This window comes from Pelophylax lessonae, assembly GCF_965119305.1.
Source record: "Pelophylax lessonae genome assembly, chromosome: 1".
In the NCBI taxonomy this organism is placed as follows: domain Eukaryota; kingdom Metazoa; phylum Chordata; class Amphibia; order Anura; family Ranidae; genus Pelophylax; species Pelophylax lessonae.
The window spans coordinates 719,510,683-719,526,133 of record NC_138768.1 but is presented as its reverse complement, the minus strand read 5'-3'; the positions used below and the strand labels follow the sequence as shown (position 1 = coordinate 719,526,133).

Below are 15,451 nucleotides of genomic sequence, written 5' to 3'. Positions count from 1 at the left end.
CGGATGAAAAATAGGGCATTCATCCGTTCCAAAAAACAGACATTGACGGAAGCGGATGAAAACGGATGTTAACGGATTATCATCCGTTTTTACATAGAGATGCATTGATGTCTGTTTTTCATCCGTCAACGGATGGATGAAAAACGGACAAATGGAGCGTATGTGTGAAATGGGCCTAATATTGGTCTTATGTAATAATTTAATTTTCTGTGATACTAAATTTTGAGCTTTCACTAGCTGTAAGCCATAATGCTCAAAATTAAAAGAAAGATATGCTTGAAATGTATATCCTCTGTGTGTAACACATCTATTTAAAATATGAGTCTTTCTCTTTAAATTGAATTACTGAAATTAACTTTTTCGAAGATATTCCGATTTTTTTTTTTTTTTTTTTTTTTTTTTTTTTTTTTTTTTTTTTTGAGATGCACCTGTATAGCAGTGTGCAGAGGGTCCATTTGGAAATTTATATAAGGAAAAACAGGACTTGCAAACATACTACATCTGAATCCATAACAAAAAGGCTTTAAATGTGTAGTAACAAAAATAGAGCTTTGTAAAAACTGTGCTGTACAGATCCAGGAGCAGCCCATTTGCTAGCCGCACCTCCATTCTCTGCAGTAATGAAATATTACCAATGTGTGAAGATTCTGCAGAATTCCACACTTCCAGAAGTGTCCATTTTCTGTTCTCCACCATGTTCAATGGTTTGACCAATGCCCTCTGTCACCGCTGTGTGCTGCAATGATGTAGGGGTCAGTAGGAGGAACCACAAAACACTAGGGTCAGGAAATCTACATTTCTAGAGATGTCAAGTTCAGGCACTGGTATCCTTTCAGTACTGCAGGCAGAACAGGAATTAATAGAGGTAAGTATTTATTTTTTCTTTGTAGGGAGGACCTCATGTTAAAGGCATAGTACACTTGGAAATTCTTTTTGTTGTTTTAACTAGGTATTAGCATAGTTTTTATTCTCTGTGCTGTAGTGTCATAGCTGATCGATTCCCCTATGTCCATGTATTTATTCACCTAATTTATCCTTGTTCGCTAAAAGGACAGGCAACTTCTTTTTCTGGGTCACAATGCATGCCTCACCATTTCCTCTGTGTTGCATCACAGTTATGGGAGTGCTAATGCAATTAAAGACTGCATGGTGAGCTTTCTGTTAATTACCATTCGGCTCTCACCTGAAGAGCATTAGACTGAGAGACCCAGGGATTGGGGGATATGTAGTTTCATCACAGGAAGTGTCTGTTTTAAGACTACAGACCGAGGTTATGAATTAACCTGTGCAGTGCCATGCCTCATGTTTGAACACAAACATCTCGCACTAGAATGTGAAGATTTACTCTACTACAGACTGTGCATAGAGGACAAGAAATTTCACTTTGAAACTACATGATCAATGCACATCTTATGTGGATAGAAAACACAAGGTCCAGTTAGGAACAACACTCCATACCCATTACCCAAAAGTGTGCTTTTTAAACGAGCTGTATAGTAAGCATATGCACGAGTTGATTGGCTAGAATCAAGATGGCATCTGAAAGGTGTTTAGAGACCGTGAGGTCATTGTTGATCAATCCATTGACTTTTCAGTATGCTATGTATGAGATTGGTTTAGGAAAAGCCAAGAACTTAAAAAAAAATAATACATGCAAATTTTTTTGCAGGTAAAAACAATGTGCATTTATTCTATATATTTTTTTATTTGGAGCCTAGAAAGCATTGCGCCCGTGATCAGCAGATCACTGGTGCCATGCAGGACTCCTGCAGACCTGTCAGTGTATCTGTCTGCTCATACCTCCATATAAGCAGGCAGATACACACTGACGGGAAGAGAGAATGAACTACCACTGCGCTCAACAGTGCCGTGGTAGTTCATTGAGAACTACAAGCGGACAGCCACAAATGCTGTTGGTACTTGTAGTTTTCCATTCACAAAATCCTGTGAAAGAATGACCTTTTTTTTTTTTTTTTTTTTTTTTTTTTTTTTTGTAAATAGTGACAGCTAATGGGGTAAAAGATCCCCTGCTAGCTGTCACTAGATGCAGCAGAGCAGGCAGAAAAACGTGTGGAACATGTTCCCAAAGGTTAAATCCTTTAGGTTGCTGCAATAAGGTTTTTTTTTTTTTTTTTTGTATTATACCGCCTTAGTAAATGTGTAGTTAAAAAAATAAATAAAGCCTGATTAAAAGCTCACAGCCTTTGCTATGTCTTATTTATATATTTTACCAGATGTTACACACCCAATACAACCTTCCGTTGAATAGACCATACTTTAGAAGAGCAAATGCCTTTCATTTCCCTGATGACTTGTACAAAGATGGGTATCTCCGTAATCCACATTTACATCTCAATCACCCTACTATAGACGGAGGCACAGTAAGTATATACTTCATAAGAAGAAAAAAGAACTTTTACTTTCACAGTCTTCTCTAGCAATACTAGTAATCAATATATTAATGTTTATGGGTTCAATATTTTCCACAAACATTGAAGTGTACCAATTAAGTAAGTTGTTGCTTGAGTTTGGCCAGGGGTGGGAAGCAAAAAGGAAAATAGACTTTATTGGAAAACTCCATACCAGTGCTTTCGCAGCAAATGCAGCATGCAGGACATTCTCATACGCATTGTGACATGAATAGATTTTTAAATTTCCAATGTGTTGCACAATGCAAAATTATTTATTATTATTATTATTGTATTGCATGGAGCCCTTATGTTGCCCAGTTTTCAGGCAGTATCAAACAGCAAAAGAAAATTGCCCAAACAAATCCAAGGCACCAACAGTTTTGCTTGTTTCACAGTTTGAATTGAAACAGTTAGTGGTCAGTTTTGATCCCTATGGTTGCTTTTGGTTGAAAGTGGCTGAAAAAGCCTGCAAATGCCAAAGTGTATGACATCTGATTGTATAAGTGCTATAAACCAGCACTTCAGGATGCACAATTGGCCAGGCCATTTGGTAAAATTTGCATGGCTTCCTTTATGATCTTTCGTGTATAACTAAAGGCAAAATCTTTTTTATTTTTATAGTCTGATAGAGTGGAGAAGGATTGGAACACCTGTCAGATCTTTATAGTTGCCCCCTCATTAGGGAGATTCACCCTCTCTATTTGCCTTGTTTACTGTTATCACCGAGAGCGAAAGTAAAAGAAAATAAAACATTTGGGGATGTCCAACAGGAATAGAGGGGACACTTTGAGGTGATTTAATTACACTTACTGTTTTGGCTATGGGACAGGAAATTAATGAAAATCTCCCTAATGGGACAAAGATGGCAAACAAACAAAAAAACACAGGGGTTTTAACCCTCTTATTTGCCTTAGTTTTACTTGAATTAATAATCTCCTTTTTTTTTTATTTTTTTTCTAATTAGTGATGACACTTAAATATCAATTGTTATAGGAATACTGCCCTACACTGTGTTCCTTTTTTACTTGTCATAGTTTTTTATTGAAGTTTTCAAGAAAAAAGGGCAAAAAACAAACATAAGAGAACCGTACATGGTACAAAATTCAATCAATCAATGAACAATGAACTATTTGGAACAGATGTTATATCACACTGTGTTCCTTTTTTATATTAGCCCATGTACATTTTGAATGCAGTAATATTCAAGACCTAAACTGTATATTGTTTCCTTTTGAAATCTCATGTACAGCACACGTTACACTCAGCAGTAAACCTGTCAGTGCCGTTTTCTTTGTAGGTCTCTATGGTTCATGGAATATACAGTTACCATCACTACATGCAAGATCACATGGATGACAATGGTTGGGGCTGTGCCTACCGTTCTCTACAGACCATCTGCTCCTGGTTTATTTACCAAGGTTATACAGACAAGCCTATTCCAACGCACAGGGAGATTCAACAGGTTAGATTTATTTATTTTTTATTTTTATTTTTTATACATCTTATTTATCTGAACACTTTCTGCCAATGAGAGTTAGAGGAATCTAGCATTTTCATTATTTTCAAAGCCATTATTTGACTGTAGAGCCCCTTCTTAAGTTGGAAGTTGATATTAACACATAAGGATAAATCTGTCCTGATGGGGCAGATGTGGCATTCAGCATATAAATCTACAAGAAATTAGACATTTGAATGTATTGATCACTGAAATCCAGCTGGTGTTGGGGTTTATTTTTAAGTGTTTATGCTTTTTTACAGAAAACCGAAAGATACTTGTACATACACCTAAAATGCAGTTTATAAAAGTGTTCCATTCAGCTCTGATTTAATGGGGGATATTCTCATGGATCCCCTGCTAATCGGAAGGAGATTTAAGACCGCTTTCTTCCCACCTTTCACATGTGAACTATCATGCAGTTAATTTCACCCTCACTATGGAACCACCATATGAAACGCCTCACCCTCTCCACTCTTACCCTTAACAATGGAACAATAGAAAAACAGTTTCCACATCAATAATACATTATCTTAGACTCATTGCCACAATGTTAGGTTATTTATTTTTAATATAAGAAAAAAAATATAATATGACCAGACCATTTTTTGCACTATGGCACTGCATTACTTTAACAATTGCGCTGTACCCAAATAAAATTGATGTCCCTTTTCTCCCACAAATAGAGATTTCTTTTGGTGGTATTTGATCACCTCTGCGTTTTTTGTTTTTTTTTTGCGCCATAAACAAAAAAGACCAACAGTTTTCAAAAAAGAAAAACAATATTTCTCTTTCGTTCATTAACGGACGCAGCTCCAGAATCTTCTTGACCATTGGGTATACTGCCCACCTCCATGTCTTCTTAGACCCTTGGGCTTATGCTGCTCTCTCTTTAGGAGTAGATCTAGGCAGAAACAATTTTGGCTACGCCCCTGAAGCAGTCCCAGGGGGTATACCAACACTTCCTGCTATAGGACTTCAGTTTTTTTCTGCCTAGTCTCAGGAGTATGGACCTGGCTCCCTGCTGGGATCTGTGGTCCTGGCATTTTTCCTTTTTTAAATTAAATTTTTTCTTTTCTCTATTTTCTGTTCCTGTGTGAACTACAATCAACATCTGGACTGGGCGACTCCCTGGATATCCTAGATCCTTCTGGTCTTCCCAGTCTGGCCTGTGAGCGCAACCCAACTTTTAGCTCCGCGCTAGGTTGGCCACGACATAGCCCCACTGGACGGTGGCTGAAAGCGAGTGAAACACCTCGCGAGGTCGCATGGCCCTGGTCATGACAGGGGTCATGATCAGAGTCACAACGTATCTCTGGCTGCAGCACACCCATTCCAAGATGGTGTGGTGGACTGCTGAGAGTGGTGCCCGCCTAATGCCAAGGTGTGGTGATTAGTGTCCACCCCCCCCTTTTCTCTGGGAATTTCTGGGGTGGTTGCGGGCCCTCCCTGGGAATGGTAGGCCCCCCCTGGGTGATGGTTGGACATCAAGGGTCAGGTTCCTCCTTTCCCTGTTACGACCCATTCTACGTGGGCCCTTAGTGACTCCTGGGCTTTCCGTCATCAGGCATCAGTGGGGCAGGTTTGCAAGGCGGCTACCTTGTCGTCTGTACACACTTTCACAAGTTTACAAAGTGGGTGTGCTGGCATCTGTGGATGCTGCTTTTGGCCGCAAGGTTTTGCAGGCTACTTTTTGAGAGGACTAGTCCTCTTTGAGGGTGTATTTTTCAGATGAGCTCCATTTGTTCCTGGTTGAGCTCTGATACCTGGTTGGCTAGGTTTAGCCTTTCAGGAATTTTTTCTGCTGTGTGTTTCCCACCCCTCATGTTTGACACTGCTTTTGAAAGTCCCAATGGTCAAGAAGATTCTGGAGCTGTGTCCGTCAATGAGCAAAAGAGAAAATTGGATTTTTTGTCTTACTGTAAAATCCTTTTCTCTGATGTTCAATGACGGGCACAGCACCCACCCCTCTTTTGAGTTGGGTTTTTTTTTTCTTTTGACACTGCTTGCAACAAAACTGAGTGCCTATAGCAGGAAGTGGGAGTATATCCCCTGGGACTGCCCCATAGGCTTCGTAAAGCTTTTTACTGTCTGGTGTCCTACTCCTGTAGGGGGTTAGTATAACCCAATGGTCAAGAAGATTCTGGAGCTGTGTCCGTCAATGAACATCAGAGAAAAGGATTTTACGGTAAGACCAAAATCCATTTTTTTATGCTATAAAACATACCCGACTAAACAAATGTAAAAAAATCAAATTTATTCATCAATTTAGGCCAATATGTATTCTGCTACATGTTTTTGGTTAAAAAAAAAAAAATCCCCATAAGCGTATATTGATTGGTGTGCGCAAAAGTTATAGCGTCTACAAACTATGGGATATATTTACGGGATATTTTTTTTTCTTTTTTTACTAGTAGTGATGGCGATCAGCGATTGTTAGCGTGACTGCGACATTGCGGTGGACAAATCTGACACTGACACTTTTTGGGGACCAGTGGCACCAATATAGGGATCAGTGCTAAAACAAAAATGCACTATCACTGTACTAATGACACTGGCAGGGAAAGGGTTAACATCAGGAGCGATCAAAGGTTTAAATGTGCTCCTAGGGAGTGCTTTCTAACTGTGTGGGGGATGCTTTGGCTGGGGGAAGACAGAGATCTGTGTTCCTGCAGAAACACAAGATCTCCATCTTTCCCTCTCACAGAACGCCGGTCTGCCTCTCCTGAGAATGATCGTAGCGTACCGGTGTTCCGTGAAAAAACCCTAGCCGTTAAAATTCCCTACCCTCATCACTTTCGGTGCACCTACGTCACACCTACGTCATGGAACAGCTGAACAGGTTACCATTGCGCATGCTCAGAGGTCCGGAGGGCAGGGAATTTTCACGGTAGTGTGTTGAAGCATCAGCTGTTGCCGCGGTAACATTAAAACCTCTCGGCTGCAACATGAAATCATCTCCGCTCCTACCCCTGTCACTTCCCTGATCTCGGCTACTAAATTTTAAAGCGGCGGCGGGTCTATGAAAATATAAATCACGGAGACGAGTTCTCCGTGATTTATATTTTCATACACCCGCCGCTTTTACGTTTAGTAGCCGAGATCAGGGAAGTGACAGGGGTAGGAGCAGAGATGATTTCATGTTGCAGCCGAGATGTTTTAATGTTACCGCGGCAACAGCTGATGCGGTGTAACGTTACAACACACTACCCCGTGAAAATTCCCTACCCTCCGGAGCTCTGAGCATGCGCAATGATAACCTGCTCAGCTGTTCCATGACATATGTGCACCGGAAGTGACGAGGTATGGAATTTTCACGACGTCTGGTTTTCTAACGTTACACCGGCAAACATCGGGTCGGCCAGATTTGCTGATTGGCTTCTGCTGTGTCCAATCACAGCGGTAGAGGGTCACTGGAAGCGCGCATTCTCTAGACCCAGTGTGCGAAATCGCGTACAGGTACAGGATTTCACGTAGGAGGGGCACACGGCTGCAGTATATCTGCGTGGGGCGGTCCAGAAGGGGTTAAAGAGTAAAATAATGGTGATTTTAGTGAGCTCTCTCCACTGATCACATGATGTATTTTGTGTGAAATTTGTACTTCAGTGTTTCAAAGTTGTCAGCATGATTCTCCATGGTGAAATGAACCTGTGTTCACTTCAAACATCCAGTTATATTAAGGAGAGTTATATGCAATTTCTCATGTACATGACTGGATGTTTAAAGAAAAGTGGTTCTCTTCATAAACTTTAAAGTAATTCTTAAGGCAGAATTGTTTACCCTAATACATTCTATGAATTTCAAGGTAAAAAAACACCTGTGTGCAGCTCCCCCTCCAGCCACCCCTTCTACCTACCTGAGCCTGATGTTGATCCAGGGATGTGCATGAGAGCAGAGGCTCTCTCCACTCTCGCTCCTCACTGGCTCACAGGAAGCAGCGGAAGCCATTAGCTCCTGCTGCTGTCAATCGCAGCCAGGGGCCGAGCCTCACTGTATGTGTTACACATATGTGGGCACACAGAGCATGGCTTGGGAGCAAGCTCACGAGTGCCCCCATAGCAATGGGCTTGCTATGGGGGCACCCAACAGGGATGAAGAGCCAGGAGTGTCACTGGGGGACCAGAGAAGAAGAGGGTTTGATCTGCTCTGTGCAAAACCATTGCACAGAGCAGGTAAGTATAACATGTTATATATATATATTTTTTTTTTATTACTATCCTTTACAATCACTTTAATCATTTTAAACTCATAGGGTATGTCAGATGGAGAGCAATAAAACAGACTTTCTGGTGTGTTAAAACAACCCTGTGCAGTGCTGCCTTGTTATATCTGTGTAATAATGCTATGTACACTTATTTTTTAATCTCAGGGAGTCTAATTGGTCCCCTCAGTTCAATTCTTATTTTGGACTACAGAACAACATGTTGATGGAACCAGTTTCAGTAGCTTAGCTAAAGATATCTGGGCAGGGTTGACACCATTTAGTCCACACACATTTTGTCTGCCTACAACAAGAAAGTAACTAAGTGCATTTCTGGCACGCCAACAGGATTTGTTCTGTAGGGAAATGTGAATGTATTGCAAAGATGTACTGCATATGTTTTTTATTTTATTTTTTTATTTTTTTCCTGACATACATTGTAATACTTTATGCATTTCCAGGCTCTGGTGGATGTTGGAGATAAACCTGCGGCCTTTGTTGGATCTCGGCAGTGGATTGGCTCCATAGAGGTTCAGCTCGTACTCGACCAGCTGTTTGGCATTACATCAAAAATCATGTTTGTTAGGTGAGCAGTAGAAACCACCTTTAATGTACATAAGCTGGAGGGATGGCATGTTTGTGTTGCCCTGTAAAGCAGTTCTATCCCAGCTGTCATTTTTCCATGGCTGAGGAAAAACAAAAGGAAACATGTTGCCATTATAGGCAGCACAGACAGCTTGCCATTTTTTATACCTGAAAGTTAATTGGTGTGTATGCCACTTTACTGTGTCAAATGTGGGTGGGTTTATTTATTTTAGTCCTTTACATAAGGCAAAGAGTCAGATGCTGTTTGCAGAGACTGTAAATCACTCACATCAGTCCCTAGCAGTAAGGCCCCTTTCACACTTTGCTGCCGCGATTTAATGCGAGTTTGAGTGGGCTTATAATGTCTTTTCCTCAAAACGCATCAAAATCATGCCAAAAGTAGTGCAGGGACTACTTTGAAGTCGGTGCAACTTCAAGTCGCACAGATATGAATCGGGCTCATTGGAAATAATGGAGAACGACTTGTCATGTGATTTTGAAGTCCCAAATCGCATGACAAGTCGCACAAGTGTGAAAGGGGCCTAATAGCATGCATTCTCATAACATCAATTTTAGAAAAACCTAAAATTCTAAAATTGACGACTTTGTATGATAAAATGCATCCGTTTCACAGAAAAGTCAGACCAGACATCCTGATCCGATACACTAAATTCACACATCCATGTTTTAGCGAAAAACCCTATCTTTTCATGAACATCATGGTGAAAAAGAAAAAGCAGTTTTTACTTGGGCTCTGATTACTTGCAGTGTTCAGCTTAAACTGTGGCTGGCCAAGAATCTTCAATTTTAAGCAGAAATCAGTCAGCCTACCAGAATATATTTTGTATGTGGGTGCAGTTTAATACACTTGGCAAAATCCTTTACAAAACCAATGGAATCATACAATCTTGTTGCCTGTCAGCCTTATAGTGGCAGGGTCCTGGGCTCAATTCCGAAGGTATGTTTCTTTACAGTGAATTGTAATACACACAGGAACAAAAAATGGCGCCTCCCAGTGAGGTGATATAAAAATTCAATTCTTACATACAATGAATAGGTACAGCTGCCATAAATTTTTGGAAAACTCCAAAAAAACATGAAAAAACAAAAAGGAAAGTTTGAGGCGCTGTAACTAAAAGTGTTATGTGCTAAACTAATAAATAATTGCATATAAATATTGAAAAAGTGCAAAATTTCACCCAGTGTTATAAAAAAAAAAATACTACCACAATAATGACCAGGTGCTTTTAACAAAATCCTCTTGCTTATAAAGTGCTTGTGTTTTCCTTCACCCATTAGTGTGAGGGTAACTCGCCAAAAAACAGAGGGCCTCCAGGACCCAGCTAGCTCTATAATTATCAGATAGCCTCCTTGAATGGATGATGTGCTATTGATGGGTGGCCCCCCTGGGCTCACAAGAAATCGGAATGAGTTTGTCCACCAGTCACAAATGGTTAAGCCATTTCCCAAAGAATTAAGAACATATAATTGTGCAATATCTTTTGGTGTTTTTTGGTAACAATTCTAAACAATAGACAAAACTTTCCTGATGACACGTTATCTCGAAATGCTTTGAGATTGGTCCAAAGGCTACGACTTCCGGTTCGTCATTTCCGCTCACTGTTTGCAACGCACGACGGAGACGAGCTGCGTTCTTCTCTTTCGGCTGTTCAAATGTGCCGATATTGGACTTTTTAAATGTGAGTGAGTGTGTCAATAAAATTTACTTTTTTTATATATACAGTATATGTACACTGTTCAAAAAATTAAAAGAACACTTTGAAAACACATCAGATCTCAATGGGTAAAAACATCATGCTGGATATCTATACTGATATGGACTGGGTAATGTGTTAGGAATGAAAGGATGCCACATTGCTTGATGGAAATTAAAATTATCAACCTACAAATTCAAACACACACCGAAAATCACAGTAAAAAAGTAATGCAGCAGGCTAGTCCATTTTCCTGAAATTTCTTTGCAGCAACTCAAAATGGTACTCCGTAGTTTGGCCCACACGTGCTTGTATGCATGCCTAACAATGTTGGGGCATGCTCCTAATGAGACGACGGATGCTGTCCTGGGGTATTTCCTCCCAGACCTGGACCAGGGCATCACTGAGCTTCTGAACAGACTGAGGCGCAACCTGGTGGCATCTGATGGACCGAAACATAATGTCCCAGAGGTGTTCTATTGGATTTAGGTCAAGCGAGCATGGGGGCTGTTCAATTGAATCGATTCCATCATCCTCCAGGAATTGGCTGCATACTCTCGCCACATGAAGCCGGGCATTTTCGTGCACCAGGAGGAACCCAGGACCCACTGCACCAGTATAGAGTCTGACAATGGGTCCAAGGATTTCATCCTGATACTTAATGGCAGGCAGGGTGCCATTGTCTAGCCTGTAGAGGTCTGGGTGTCCCTCCATGGATTTGCCTCCCTAGACCATCACTGACCCACCACCAAACTGGTCATGCTGAGCAATGTTACTGGCAGCATAACATTCTCCACAGCTTCTCCAGACCCTTTCACATCTGTCACATGTGCTCAGGGTGAACCTGCTCATCTGTGAAAAAGCACAGGGCGCAAGTGACGAACCTGACAATTTTGGAGTTCAATGGCAAATGCCAATCGAGCTCCACGGTGCCAGGCAGTGAGCACAGGGCCCACTAGAGGACATCGGGCCCTCAGGCCACCCTCATGAAGTCTGCTTCTGATTGTTTGGTCAGAGACATTCACACCAGTGGCCTGCTGGTCATTTTGTAGGGCTTTGGCAGTGCTCATCCTGTTCCTCCTTGCACGAAAGGACAGATACCTGTCCTGCTGATGGGTTAAGGACCTTCTATGGCCCTGTCCAGCTCTCCTAGAGTAACTGCCTGTCTCCTGGAATCTCCTCCATGCTCTCGAGACTGTGCTGGGAGGCACTACAAACCTTCTGGCAATGACCCGTTTTGATGTGCCATCCTGGAGGAGTTGGACTGCCTGTGTAACCTCTATAGGGTCCAGGTATCGCCTCATGCTACCAGTAGTGACACCGACCCTAGCCAAATGCAAAAATAGTGAAAAACAATCAGAAAAGGTTAGTAGTGAAAAAAAATTCAGTGGCCTCCACCTGTAAAACCATTCCTGTTTTGGAGGTTGTCTCATTGTTGCCCATCTAGTGCACTTGTTAATTTCATTAACACCAAAGCAGCTGAAACTGATTAACAACCCCCTTTGCTACTTAACTGACCAGATCATTATCTCAGGAGTTTACTTGACTTGATGCTGTACTCTGATTAAAAAGCGTTCCTTTAATTTTTTTGAGCAGTGTATAAAGTCTTTGTTTTACGATAAACTACTGGGGGGGCACCCATGACAAGCATTCCAAAAGTGCTATGGGTTTTATGAAGACAGAGCAGAGATTGAAAATGCACTCGGGGAGGTGGATTGAAGGGGGGGGAGGGGGGTAGACACTGTGCTGACTTCACTTGTGCGTAAATTTTACAAATTTTGAGCAATTGAGCTCTGCAAATAACAGATGTTTTTTAACAGAAGGGATAAGAAGTCCATGGAAAACCTCTTTTCACAGCTGTCCACTTATTCATCCTCTTCCGACATATTTTCCATTCATTCAAATGACTACCTTTCACCGCTGTCTGATCTCTCCTTTAATTCTTTTTTCTGACAAATGTGTTTATCCTTCCTCTTATTAGTACGCATTTGTTTAAGTCATGCTGCTTTTCCCACACCAGTCAATGGGAATGCAAAAGCGTCTTGAAGCATTTCATGCTGCTTAGGAGGCCAAAAGCACCTGTTAAGAATCCCAGAAGTGTCCCAAACTGATGTCACATGAATGCACCTGAAGCATTAGTTCATCTGTACAAAGTCTTAGGGCTTGTTCACACCAGCCCACACCCTAAAATTGGTGTGGGTGGTTTCCGTTGTGTAGGGGGCATTCTTTGCATTGTTACAACCCAGGTCACTGTTTACATATTTTTATATTTTTTTTTAATTTGCTTCTATGCAGTAAAACTAGGTGATTTGTGCTGCATTGCTAAAAAAAATGCAGCATGCGTGCGTTCTTGCACAACACGCTGCAATAGTGGTCTCTGTGCCCTGGCATTAAGCCTGCATTGTGTAAAACTGTGATTTGCAGCGCTGCTTAAATTGGTTTATAAATATATCAAAAATCATGAACTTCATATAAAATAATTGAATAATGAAATACTTCATAAAAATTAAATAATACAATACATAAAACTCATAAAGTGCTGTAGTATTAGTGAAAATAAATAAATGACTCAGTGTCCATTATATCATCGTGTTGCCGTGATGAATCTTTTCACTTGAAATCATACAGGTGCTAAAGTGCTTGATTTGTGCTTTGTTCGGGGTCTCCCCCTTTGGTTATCTACTCACCGCTAGATGATAGTTTTCAGGCATGTAAGGATAGTTTTGCCCTGCTTCTCCGCTTGATGTGTAATTATTGCTGTGAGTATTGATTCCTCCCCGATGTCCTCATGAAAAGAAAGTCATTCATGGTGAAGATCGTTTAAAAAGGGGGTGTTTATTGGAAAAACAATGGGAATATACTCACAAACATAGTACAATGTCATGCAAAAAAATGAATGAAGAGAGCGGCTCGGCGGCTGGCTGCTCCCGCAGCATCCACTACACCGGCCGGAGGTCACGTGATACGCTCGACCAATCACTAGACGCGTTTCGATGTGTAACACATCGTCCTCTAGAGGACGATGTGTTACACATCGAAACGCGTCTAGTGATTGGTCGAGCGTATCACGTGACCTCCGGCCGGTGTGGACGATGTGTTACACATCGAAACGCGTCTAGTGATTGGTCGAGCGTATCACGTGACCTCCGGCCGGTGTAGTGGATGCTGCGGGAGCAGCCAGCCGCCGAGCCGCTCTCTTCATTCATTTTTTTGCATGACATTGTACTATGTTTGTGAGTATATTCCCATTGTTTTTCCAATAAACACCCCCTTTTTAAACGATCTTCACCATGAATGACTTTCTTTTCATGAGGACATCGGGGAGGAATCAATACTCACAGCAATAATTACACATCAAGCGGAGAAGCAGGGCAAAACTATCCTTACATGCCTGAAAACTATCATCTAGCGGTGAGTAGATAACCAAAGGGGGAGACCCCGAACAAAGCACAAATCAAGCACTTTAGCACCTGTATGATTTCAAGTGAAAAGATTCATCACGGCAACACGATGATATAATGGACACTGAGTCATTTATTTATTTTCACTAATACTACAGCACTTTATGAGTTTTATGTATTGTATTATTTAATTTTTATGAAGTATTTCATTATTCAATTATTTTATATGAAGTTCATGATTTTTGATATATTTATAAACCAATTTAAGCAGCGCTGCAAATCACAGTTTTACACATTTTAAAAGAGCACCCAGCACTTTTACACTGCAGCTAGCAGCTTTTTACACATTTCACTAGTATATTGTTGCACTTAAGCACTTTTTCCATAAGCGCAGGGTCCTCTCAGTTTCACATTAAGCCTGCATTGACCTGTATAGTTCAGTGCTGCTTAACTAATACTGATTACCTCTCTGTCACCCCTAAGAGCCTGTGTGGTTGAGCAAATGCAGCCCGTTCAGCCATTTTTTTTTCTTTATTATAAATCTTCGCTCTTAAAAGAGAAGCGTGGGATTAAAAAAAATAAATAAATCATACTCCCCTATGTAGATGCAGCATTGATCTGAGGCTGCATCTTTCTCCATCAGCCTCTATCTGTACCCTGCAGCCTCTACACTGAGAACTTGGCAATCAAAGACCACTGGTCGCTCCGTTCTCGGGTCCGCCCTGAGCATAGAGCGGAGGCTGTCAGTCACCACTGTGTGCATTGTCTCTCCAGTGCTCACTGGCTACCGGACTGTGGAGGGGGCAGGAGTGGCTGGCTCAGGATCTCAGCAGCACGGTAAAAAGCAGAGCCAGTTGACGTTGGGTCAGGAAGCTGAATGGATCCCAACATCAGCCAATTCTACTGTCAGTGCACTTAGTTCTGCACTCCTCTGACCTACAGCAGAAGCATGGCCAAAAAGGGCTTTAGCCATACTTCTCCTTTAAAGTCCTGTTCCTCAGCAGGAGGAGTGGGTACACATTGCTGTAGCAGGGGGGCTGATTCTACAAGGTGGGTATATGCTAAATTTTGATTTCCAGCTACTGAAGTCACTGAGATTGGTCCCAAGTGAGTGAATGCACTGAACTCCAAGTATAAAGATTCACTATAGGTAGCAGTTGAGTAATGGAGCCGACCACCTTTGGCTTAGAGATGCATTCTGTCTGGTAGATATGCGTTCCTGAATTTTGCAGACTTGTGTAATTAAATCATACTTTTTGTTAACTCATTGCATTATTTCATGCTGCTTCATGGAAAATTATGTCTATATGAAGTCCATTCCATAATTGCTGCTGTCATGGTGACAGTAACTTTCGTTTTATTTTCTTCAGCCAGGGCACAGAGCTGGAATCCAAAGGGAGAGAACTTGTTAATCATTTCAAAACTGAAGGAACACCAATAATGATTGGTAAGTGTGTGGTTCATTAACATGGCAGCTGCTAAGTAAACAAGTGATTTTTTTTTTTTTTTTTTTAAACTTCATAACTTAAGCTGTAATTATGTAATCCATTACTGAGTCAATTTAATTTAGGGATGGAAAAACTGTATATGTGATTTTGCTGATAGACTGGCTAGTTCTAGATTGTCCATCAAATCTTTAATAT

The 15,451-nt window shown here is 41.2% G+C and overlaps 1 protein-coding gene across 1 annotated transcript in view; it reads left to right on the top strand.

Moving 5' to 3' along the window:
- The window catches only part of UFSP2 (UFM1 specific peptidase 2), a 41,322-nt gene that overhangs the window by 17,471 nt on the left and 8,400 nt on the right, over positions 1-15,451 (top strand). The window contains exons 7-10 of the mRNA XM_082243537.1: positions 2,235-2,381; positions 3,709-3,873; positions 8,569-8,693; positions 15,179-15,255. Coding sequence (XP_082099663.1) covers positions 2,235-2,381; positions 3,709-3,873; positions 8,569-8,693; positions 15,179-15,255 — 514 coding nt within the window. The remainder of the gene's footprint in view (positions 1-2,234; positions 2,382-3,708; positions 3,874-8,568; positions 8,694-15,178; positions 15,256-15,451) is intronic.